The 11,866-nt window shown below is 42.0% G+C and overlaps 1 protein-coding gene across 3 annotated transcripts in view; it reads right to left on the bottom strand.

Annotated features, from left to right (window-relative positions):
- Positions 1-5,706: 5,706 nt before the first annotated feature.
- Positions 5,707-11,866, bottom strand: part of LOC141048095 (interleukin-13 receptor subunit alpha-1-like) — a 142,785-nt gene continuing 136,625 nt past the window's right edge. For 2 of the 3 annotated variants that reach the window (XM_073543488.1, XM_073543484.1), the window contains exon 11: positions 5,707-6,735. In XM_073543488.1, the coding sequence (XP_073399589.1) occupies positions 6,631-6,735 (105 nt within the window). In that variant the 3' untranslated portion in view covers positions 5,707-6,630. Of the gene's footprint in view, positions 6,736-7,847; positions 8,082-11,866 lie in introns of those variants that run through there. The other variant, XM_073543485.1, reaches the window with a different exon arrangement.

The following is an 11,866-nucleotide window of genomic DNA, read 5'->3' as shown; positions in this document are numbered from 1 at the left end:
TGGAGCACTTCTGCAGGAAACGTGTCTGCAGCGTGTCCCAGGGTTGTCGCCGTCTGTGTTGTGGTGTTCTATGTATAGGAGGAGCAAATTCATCCAGGGCACTTTGAAGTGTTTCATTGTTCAGTGTTTCATTCACAGAAAACATAGAGGCCCAGTATCGGTAAAAAAGACTGACTTTCTTCAAACACCAGCATCGGTTCTTGAGAAGGACAAGGGTGAAGGTGTCGAGTATCCAAACAGTCAGTGCCCCATCCACAAGAAGCCACATCTGCTGAAGAAATGTATTGGCTTCATAAAGAAGCCACTCCAAAAACGTAAGAAGCTTCTAAAGAAGTTCGTAGTGTGCTTCAGATGTTGTGCTTCTACTGAACACCTTGCTAAGGACTGTAAGGTTACAATCAAGTGTATGGAGTGTGACAGCGAGGACCATGTACAAGTGCTCCATCCTTCGCAGCTTAACCCTGCACCTACGCCTTCTCCCACCACAATCCATGGCAGGGAGAGTACAGGCCAAACACCAAGCCATCACGCACTCTTCTTCATGCACGGAAGTCGGCGGAGGTCTTTGGGACAAGATTTGCCTGGTAAAGATATATATCCCAAGGGTCACCCAGAGGCCATGAAGGTGTATAGCATCTTGGATGATCAGAGCAACAGATCACTAGCAAGGTCAGAACTCTTATCTGTTCGATTTAAAGGGAAGCGCATACCCATACACCTTAGGCACCTGTAGCTGCTTATCAGAAGTCTTCGGAAGAAGGGCCAGTGGTCTCATGGTAACGTCTCTTGAAAATACCATAGAACTACCTCTACCCACACTCGTCGATTGCAATCAGATTCTGTTCAACAAGGAAGAGATCCCAACGCCGGAAGCCACTCTTCATCACCCTCACCTGAAGACTATAGCCAGCAAGATTCCAGCTCTTGATCACAATGCAGAAATCCTGATTCTACTTGGGAGAGACATCCTCTGCTTACACAAGGTATGCCAGCAAATCAACGGCAGACATGATACACCATTTGCTCAGCGCTTCGATGTAGGCTTGGTGATCATATGGAACATCTGCGTAGACAAAATGAAGAGACCTAACTATCTTCTTCCACAGGTAGCACATCTTGTCAAATGGTCTCAGCACCCATTTCCAGCCATGCCCACATCATTACTGTGTAAAAGAGAAACTGAGCGACACCAAGTGGCGACGGCCACCACTTGACAGTTTGAACAAGGACAGTCCCTGGGACGACGACCTCGGGTCAACAGTGTTCAATTCCACAAGTAAAGGCAACAAGTTGGCACCCACAAGAGAAGATAAAGAGTTTATAAGGGTTATGGACTAAATTCGCTCAAAATGACTTCAACAGCTGGGTGGCTCTGTTACCCTTTCGTTTTCCAAGATTAAGGTTGCCAAACAATCTGTAGCAAGCAACTGCAAGGTTCTCTTCTCTAAAGCGCACTTTAACAAGAAGGCCAGAAATTGAAAGACATTTCATCGATTTCATGCAAAACATATTTGACAGAAATCATGCAGAACCCGCATCACCACTGAAGGAAGGAGAAGAATGCTGGTACCAATTGGGGTCTATCGACGAGGTCAAAGACTACTGGATGAAGGTACACATCTGTAGCAGGACATCTGGCTAACAGCCCAACATCATGCAAATATGTGATATTCATTTTCAATTACAGAGCAGAATGGATCACTACACACCAATTCTTCTAATCTGAAGAACTGTCCCTGCTGACGTTGACCTCTGTGCACTTCTTGTTATCGTTCCAAATTGTTGTTGTTCACCCAACCACCGGGACATACATCAGTTAACAGTACTGACATCTTGGCCTATGTACATTGTGATCTACTGTAGTGGAATAACAAGGTCACCCAGCAAAAGGATTGTCACTCTGACTGCAATAAATTGGTGATAACTGTCTCATTGATTAAAGGGGGTTTTACACATAGCGATATCGCTAGCAATATTGCTAAAGCATCACCGATTTGGTGACGTAGCAGCGATATCGCTATGTGTGATACTTGCCTCCGACTGGCTCCCCCGCTGTCTGTCGTTGATCGCGCAGATCCATTTCTCGTCGGGCGCTTCCTGCTTGGCTCCCTGTGAGCGACGTGTGGAGGCGGGCGGGAGGACATCAGGATCGCCGCGTCTGAAAGGTAAGTATCGTCCGCTGTATCGCTGTGAGATCTGCCTGTGTGGCAGCTCACTAGCGATCATTTAGCGATGCACCAGTGATCTGACCGGGTCGTATCGTGATCGGGATCGCTGGTGCATCGCTAAATGTAAAAGGGCCTTAACAGGAGGCATTGCACAATCATTGCATAGCTTTATCTGATTTTTAAGGTTTTGTGTAGCTTAAAAAAGAAAAAAAAAAAACAATTTGGACTTTTTTGACCTTCCCACATGCCACAGATTGAACCAGAGTGTTTGAAATTTTGAGCATTTGCAGATCTTACGGACACAGTTTCTTTTCTTTGCAAAACTGTCTTTTCAATAAATTTTTATTTTCTCAAATTAAAACATTTGTAACTTTTTATAACAAAGACACAATTATACAATCAATAATTGCCTTAGAATCAGGATTATTAGGAATACAATAACCATAAAAAATGTAATGGGAGACAAAACAAAGGGGAAATGGATGGAATAAGGAAAATCTTCAGAGAGGTATATTATCCGGGTGTACCAATTTGCATAATTTTATGGCTTGTCCTTGATGTTGCAATTTCAGTGTTGAAGAGTATGTATACACTACTGTACAAAAGTTTTACGGAAGTTTAGAAACAATGCTGTAAAGTAAGAATTGTTATTACAGTAGTTTATTTGTATTTAATTAACAAAATACAAAGTGAATGAACAAAAAAGAAATCTAAACAAATAAATATTTGTTGTGAGCACCTAAAACATAAAACTCCTCTATGCAAACTTACACAGTTTTTGAAGGAACTCAACAAGGTGGTTTTTCCAAACACCTTAGAGAACTAACTACAGATCTTCTGTGGATGTCACTTGTGCAAATCCTTCTGTCTCTTCATATTATCCCAGAAAGACTTGATATTGAGATCAGCTCACCATGAGGCCCATATCATCACTTCCAGGATGCCTTGATCTTCTTTATGCTGGCAGATAGTTCTTTATGACATTGACTGTATATTTACTGTTATTAGCCTACTAAAGAATACATTTGGAGCCAATCAGAAGCCTCCCTATACATGCATGCAGGGAAAGCCCTGTCACTTCAGGGAAGAGGGTGGGAGAAGTTGCCAGGGACCAAGCCACATGAGAGACTAGGAGTGCCATGTCTCTCTACGTACAGGTGTAGGGAGAGACTGATCACACCAGGAGAGCGGGCGGGGAGAAGCCACCGGGGACTCGCCTGTCCAACTAGTTTCCCATGCGACTCAGTTCCCAGCGGCTATTAAACTACGCTTCTCTCTAAAACGCAACAACGTTTCAGAGTTAAACATACATGGCTGAAATCATGTAGCATGTGTCTGATACATGCTGCCTGTGGATCAGGCAGCTTGTATCAGCTGTCAGGTTCCCTGTCGAGTACATCCACTCATAACAACCTATATAGCCATAAAATGTAATAGTAGTATTCTTGCCTCCTGTTGCTATTACTAGGGGGAATTCTTGGAGAACATAAGCTCTCCCTATTTATATAAAACAAAAAAATTGCATAACCGCAGGGATGCTTTTAAAATAAACTGAGCCAGAATCACTCCCCTTAGGACCCAGTGAATCAACAGCAGGGCGCTCTATTGGTCTGCAAGAACACCAGAAGCCATGACGTCCAGTTCTTGGTTACTTCACAGTTGCTACTGAGGCTTGTGATTGGCGACGTGTCATCAGATGTGCTATTTTCAGTCACCAAACCGTTGCATCCAATAACAGGCCTCAACAGCCAGTTCAAAGAAGAGAGAAATATCCTGGCTTTTGGTCCCAGTGGCAGTGCAGACCACCAGAGCAACCTCCACTGGAGACACACTGGAGTAAGAACAGGTGAGTACTGCTCATTTTATTTTAAAAGCATTCCTGCAGTTGTACAGTTTTTTTTTTACCTTTAACATGTCACACAACCCTTGTAAATTCTCCATGCTTCTTGTAACAGTAAGAAGAGTTGAGAAAAAGATTTGCAGGACCCACGTCCATGACCACTAGACCAGACTTCTGCAAACATCCTACTACTTGTGGCATGCCCGGAGCCTATTCTGACAAGTAGGCCTTGTGACATCAATATGTTGTGGCTCAGTGCAAGTTGTAACCGGTGACGTCACCGCACACCTCTTTCCATGTTAACCCTCAACACACACACTCCTCTCACCTTTCACCATCTCCACTCACTCTTTCACTCCACATACGACCCTTTCTCTCACTCCGTCTCTCATACTCACGCCGTCATTGCCGCTGATCCACGATCCCCGACATCTTCTTCCGCCGGCGCCATCCTGGATCCAGACGTCCTCCACGACGGCGACATGTTCTTGCGGCGACGCCATTTTGGATCGGCGAAATCCCGCGATAGTCAAGATGGCGTCGCCACAAGAACATGTTGCCGGCGTGGAGGACGTCGGGATCCAAAATGGCGTCGGCGAAATCTCGCGAGATTTCGCCGACGCCATTTTGGATCCCGACGGCATCCACGCCGGCGACGCTATTTTGGATCGGCGAAATCCCGCGATACTCAAGATCGCATCGCCGCAAGAACATGTCGAGGACGACGTCGGGATCCAAAATGGCGTCGGCGAAAACTACCGAGATTTCGCAGACGCCATTTTGGATCCCTACGTCGTCCACGCCTGCGACATGTTCTTCCGGCGACGCCATCTTGAGTATCGCGGGATTTCACGATACTCAAGATGGCGTTGCCGCAAGAACATGTTGCCGGCGTGGACAACGTCTGGATCCAGGATGGCACCGGCGGAAGATGTCGGGGATCGTGGAGCAGCAGCGATGACGGCGTGAGTATGAGAGACGGAGTGAGAGAAGGGGTCGTATGTGGAGTGAAAGAGTGAGTGGAGATGGTGAAAGGTGAGAGGAGTGTGGGTGTTGAGGGTTAACATGGCAAGAGGTGTGATGCTATCGCATCCTCCTGATGCGATAGCATCGGGCCATAATCTAGTAATATAATAAGTGTCTAATAATCAGAAAGTAAAGAGAAAACAGAGTCACTCCATGTGTGGATCAATGGATTAAGGGGTGAGTCGATACAAAAATTCCTAACTGGGAATGTTGTGCAAGACAGGCACAATGCTGAGAAGCGTGATTATGATTCACTGGCTGCAGCTCTAACCACTGGTTCCAAGACCCACAGGTTTCAGAAATAGAGGAATCAATATCGTAGAGATAAAAGTTAGAAACTTGGCACTTATCTCCACTAATAAGAAAATTAGCCCTGGAGAAGTGGGAAGTTTGCAGTGCTCTGGCTCAGCAGTCACACTCTATGGAAAGGGTCCTGTATATCTTCTTGTTCTACTCAATTAACCAAAAAGAGTTATTTTATTTTGTTACTCATTGGTTCTGGCTTTCTTGTATATCCTAGTACAGGTCTTAATCACTTCCGTTTGGTTTTTAGTTTTCGCTCTGAACATAGTGAAGTAAAATTAAAATTGGTTAAAAAATAATATACAAATTAATAATCATAAAAGAAAAAAATAAAATCACACCAACAATTACTGCAGGCACACAGCATAATTCACTGTAATAAAAATTATATTATAATTTTTTTTTTAAATCAAAACATTATAAAAATAAAAAAAGTCTTAGTTCACAGAATTCTGAAGCAGATTATAACTTCCTGAGAAAATGACTGCCGGTACATCGATACCTTATTGCATATAAAGTTCTGCTAGTTTTCAATAAATAAATAATGACAGTTCAAGACACAAGAAAATATTCACTTATTACCAAAAACTAGGTCCCAGATGGGTCACCTGACATCACTTTAGAGAATTTCTTCTCTCACGTCTGATTGTTGCTCTTGGAAATATAATGCTGAAATTACGAATGGCCGAGCTGGAATATAGGAATGAGTTTCAAGCATAGCTGGGTCATTCATCATTGACCTTCCCAACTGTTTTTGGTATTTGTGTCTAATTCACAATTGTCTTGTTGGTATATAAGACATCATAAATTCTTGACTATGGGTCTTTGTTGGAGGAAAAAAAAACTCTGTGCAAAAGCATGTATACCCTTTAGTGCCGTTGTGCAAACATGGGCGTACAAAAGTGGCAACCTAATGTCTAGCTTACCCTCTATTCTTGCTCTAGTAATGTATGAGGAGCATTAATGCTGGTGAGAAAAAGAGGGGAGCCAATAATAGTCTTATTTCCCCTTCATCATTGAAAACTCTTTAAAGGTGTTCATATCTTTTCAGAAGGATGGTAATCTTCGTGAAGCACGACGAGGGATCCATACTCCTGACCATTCACGTCTACAGTCATTAATGGAGTGCATTACTGTAGACCATGAATCACAAGGATCCTTTTCTCTGTTTTTCAACACTCACGCACTGCGACCTCAATCGGTCACATTGCCTGTGTTTAAAGTTCTGCTGTCATAAGGTGTAAACAATAGGACAGGAATAGAACGCATCTTCACATTTTTCCATTTGAAGTCTTATTCCATTAGAGTAGATAATGGTGATGTTTCTAGTAACGACACCACGCAGACTTCCTCTTTCTTGGGCTCGTTGTATACCGGTTTCCCATACTGTAGCCAATACTGTTGAGAAAGGGAAGTAAAGGATAAGTCCATATAAATATTAAAAAACATACACATCTAACTGTCATATAAAAGCAGTGGGGTTTGCAAAGCAGGAGGAAGTTGGCATCGGTTCCTAAAATTACATTAGGTTACATGATATGAGACTTTATAAGAAAATGACTTGTGTTATATTCAGATCTGACCACACCAGGTATGTGAGAAAAATTCAGTATCTGTTTGTTTTCAGTCTCCAGGCTGCAGTGGCCAAAAATCTTTAGGATTTGCTCATCTACCAGTAATCGTCACATGAACGCAGAGAAAAGTAAACAGTAAAACTATTATTCATCTGCAGTAACCCGGCAAATTGTTGACAGTAATGGCAAAATGTGTATATGTCATTTTCAGTAGCATTTACATTGGACACTGCTCTCACAACACCATACTTGCGGCTTTAAATTCCAAATTAGGGTCAATTCCCTTAGAAAACACTTTTTTATTCACTTTTTTAATAACCTGCACCCATTTTCTGACCCTGGTTATACACGTGGTCAAAATTGTTGGTACCCCTCGTTTAACGACAGAAAAACCCACAATGGTCACAGAAATAACTTGAATCTGACAAAATAATAAATCAAAAATCTATGAAAATGAACAAATGAAAGTCAGACATTGCTTTTCAACCATGCTTCCAGAGAATTTTTAAAAAAAAATAAAACTCATGAAATATGCCTGGACAGAAATGATGGCACCCCTGAAAATAAAGTGACAAAAGGGACATGTTAAATCAAGGTGTGTCCACTAATTAGCATCACAGGTGTCTACAATTTTGGAATCAGTGCTTGGGCCTGTATAGATGGCTACAGATACTCACTGTGCTGTTTGGTGACATGGTGTGTATCACACTCAACATGGACCAGAGGAAGCGAAGGAAAGAGTTGACTCAGGAGATTATAAAGAAAATTATAGATAAACATGTTTACAGAAAAAGTTATAAGACCATCTCCAAGAAGCCTGATGTTCCTGTGACTACAGTTGAACATATTATTCAGAAATTTAAGCTCCATGGAACTGTAGCCAACCTCCCTGGATGTGGCTGCAGGAGGAAAATTGATGACAAATCAAAGAGACTGATAATACGAATGGTAATAAAAGAGCCCAAAAAATCTTTTAAAACAGACTAAAAGTGAACTTCAAGCTCAAGGAACATCCCTGTCAGATCTCACCGTCCGTTGTTGTAGGAGCCAAAGTTGAATTCATGGGAGACGACCAAGGAGGACACCATTGTTGAAATAAAATCATAAAAAAGCCAGACTGGAATTTGCCATCTACATGTTGACAAGCCACAAAGCTTCTGGGAGAATGTCCTATGGACAGATGAGGTAAAAAATTGAACTTTTTGGCAAGGCACATCATAGACGGAAAAATTGTGCATATCAAATAAAAGAACACTGTCCCTACTGTGAAACATAGAGAAGGCTCTGTTATGTTCTGGGGCTACTTTGCTGCATCTGGCATAGGGTGTCTAGAATCTGTGCAGGGTACAATGAAATCTCAAGGCTATCTAGGGATTCTAGAGAGAAATGTGCTGCCCAGTGTCAGAAAGCTGGGTCTCAGGCGCAGGTCATCGGTCTTGCAACAGGATAATGACCCAAAACACACAGCTAAAAACACCTAAGAATGGCTAAGAGGAAAACATTGGACTATTCTGATGTGGCCTTTTAAGAGCCCTGACCTAAATCCTATTGAACATCTTTGAAAAGAGCTGAAACATGCGGTCTAGAAAAGGCAACCTTCAAACACGAGACAACTGGAGCAGTTTGCTCTTGAGGAAATGGGCCAAAATACCTGTCGAGAAGTGCAGAAGTCTCATTACAGGAATCGTTTGATTGCAGCGATTACCTCAAAAGGTTGTGCAACAAAATATTAAAGTTAAGGGTACTATGATTTCTGTCCAGGCCTATTTCATGAGTTTTATTTATTTATTTATTTTAATTCTGTGAAAGCATGGTTGAAAAGCAATGTCTATCTTTCATTTGTTCATTTTCATAGATTTTTGATTTATTATTACTTTTGTAAGATTCAAGTTATTTCTGTCACCATTGTGGGTTATTCTGTCATTAAACGAGGGGTACCAATAATTTTGACCACACATCTAAGTCTTTTCGTCTGGCCATGAGTAACTGATGTAATAGAGCTTTAATACCGCATTGAGTAACAACTTTGCTAACCAGTAGTCAGTCATTGGAATTTTGAAAATGTAAAAAATAAAAATGGGGATACTTTTATTACGGCAAATAAACTGATCACTTATCATAATGATCAATTATAGTTTCCCAATGTGTCTGTAAAAAATATTGTCTGTTTATGATTTTTTGGTAAGCGGTCCAGAAAAAATAAAAACTCAAGTTGTAAACCCTGAATACACATTCTCCAGTAGAGCCAAAGAAAGCACTTCATAGGTTTAAAGGGATTTAAAATCCAAGCTCTTTTTAGAATGACAGAACTTGTTTATTTTGCAGCTTCTATTTACACTATATTATCAGCATCTACAGCTCTGGCAAAAATTAAGAGACCACCACATCAAAACACTGTCATGGGCAGCCCAATCTCCAGACCTGAACCCCATTGAAAACCTCTGGAATGTAATCAAAAGGATGATGGATAGTCACAGGCCATCAAGCAAAGAAGAACTGCTTACATTTCTGCATCAGAAGCAGTGTGAAAGACCGGTGGAAAGCATGCCAAGACGCATGAAAGCTGTTTTTAAAAATCATGGTTATTCCACAAAATATTGATTTCAGAACTCTTCCTGAGTTAAAACATTAGTCTTGTTGCTTCTAAATGATTATGAACTTGTTTTATTTGCATTATTTGAGATCTGAAAGCACGTTTCCTTTTTTTATTTTGACCATTTCTCCTTTTCAGAAAAAAATAAACTAAATTTATTGCTTGGAAATTCAGAGACATGTTGTCAGGAGTTTGTAGACTGAGGCTAGTTTCACACTAGCGTTTATTTCCTGCAGCGCACGGCGCCGCTAAGCCCCGCCCCCTGCCGGCTCCCTGCCCGCCCCATCCGGTCATCGCCGCCTACTAGTGCACATGGGCGCTTGCGATCTGCGCACACGGGCGCACCTTCAAAAGTGCGCAGCGCACGGCAAAATCCTGCTAGCACACGGCCAGCGCACAATCTGCGCACCCTATGCTAAAGATAGGGTGCGCAGATCGCAAGCGCCCATGTGCGCTAGTAGGCGGCGATGACCGGATGGGGCGGGCAGGGAGCCGGCAGGGGGCGGGGCTTAGCGGCGCCGTGCGCTGCAGGAAATAAACGCTAGTGTGAAACTAGCCTAAAAGAGCAATTTACATTTTACTCAAAAATATACCTATAAAGAGAAAAATCAGACAAACTGAACATTTGGAAGTGGTCTCTTAATTTTTCCCAGAGCTGTATATCTGTATAGGACAACTGTTTTTCTTTTGCCTTCAATGGAGTGTCCTTTTATGAATCTAGTAATAAACACATTATTTTATAAACTAACCTAAAACTAGCGTTGAACGAATATGTTCGGAATCGGTCGCCAAATCTGAATTTGCCATATTAGTGCCATATTGGTACCTTATTAGTGTCGATTTTATGTTTGATGATTAGTTCCGAACATACTCGTTCATTTCTACTCTCGCTGACTCCAATGATGTTCGGCGAATATTGCAAAACTAATATTCGCCGCCGATCACAATTGAAACTGAATTTTGAAAAATTCACTCAACTCTACCTAAAACACATGACCCTGTATCGCCACCATTTTTACATATTGCTCAGGTCTTCATGTGGGTCTTAAAGTTGCACAAATCTGTCTTTTTTTAAGAAATCATTATTTTTACAGCTTCTTAACACTTTATCCTCCTTGACTTGCACAGTATGTTCTCAATCACTCCTCTTCCTGTAAGAAACATAATTCCACTGCAGACCGGAAGCTTATTAATAGAACAATCAGACATTCACAGTTTTTGGTTATTTTTACACATGACAGACACTTTGTATTACTATGTGTTATTCCCTTCTCATCAGCTATTCGGTGTTCTACTAGCCTTTATCAAAATCAATTCTTGAATCTTTTTTTTTTTTTCTTTTGGCATACGCTTTAAATCATGTTATATTTTGATAAATCTGAGTTTTACAGACAACAAAACCACAATGTTATTTTCATCTTTTAATTTTTGTAATGAAATAAAGTATAACAGAGTCCTTTCTCTGCAGGTTTCAACCTGTAGACACCTGGCAATGTCATCCACTCCTCCTTGGAGCTCTGTGGGAGAACCTCCACTTCCAAGACACACACCCCACTGACAAGCTTTTTAATTCAGACGTTGAGATGATCACCTGACCGTGACCTCATCATAGGTCCTGGCAACACATATGCCGGTGTCGGCTCTGCTGGAAGAGATATGGTGAGCAGCCCCCCTCCCACTCTGAGTGCTCACATAAAACAAGCCCATGTATGCAGCTTTCTTTAACCCTCCCAACACATAGTATGCTGGAGGAAAAATATCCTGGTTTCATACCAATGACGCCAACATGCACAGTAAAACATATCTCCCCTCGTACACTGTGCCAGTGACCCTGTCACACTACGTATGGGTCACATGGATAAACGATCCATGGAAACACAAGGACATGTGCACAACAACGTAGATTTCAATGTGTCTATATGTCTCAGTGACTCCGGTACGTATGAAAACTGTCACCACATGTACCGGTGACACGGAAGCGTGCAAGAGCCCTTACACTGGGTAGTGACCTCCGGCTCACTCCAGCTAACACTGCAGTGATCCAACAGATCGCAAACAGCTGTACACTGACTGGAGCTGCGCTGATAAAAGAGGAGCACGGTGGCTGATAAGTATGAAACTAGGGCAGAGAATTTATATTAGCAGCACCACTCCAGCGATGCAATAAAAAAAAAACAAAAAAAATATGCTGGAGTGGTACTTTAAAGGTAATGTCACCCCTTTTTTCGAATATGAGCTGACGGCACGGACATCAGGGGCTTATTTACAGCATTCTGTAATGCTGTAGATAAGCCCCCGATGTAACCTGAAAGATTACAAAAAAGAGTTAGATTATACTCACCCCGGCGTCCGGTCTGATGGG

The sequence above is a fragment of the Dendrobates tinctorius genome, unplaced genomic scaffold (genome assembly GCF_039654945.1).
Source record: "Dendrobates tinctorius isolate UK_male_01 unplaced genomic scaffold, ASM3965494v1 ptg000133l, whole genome shotgun sequence".
Taxonomy (NCBI): Eukaryota; Metazoa; Chordata; class Amphibia; order Anura; family Dendrobatidae; genus Dendrobates; species Dendrobates tinctorius.
This window is presented reverse-complemented; position numbering and strand designations above follow the sequence as displayed.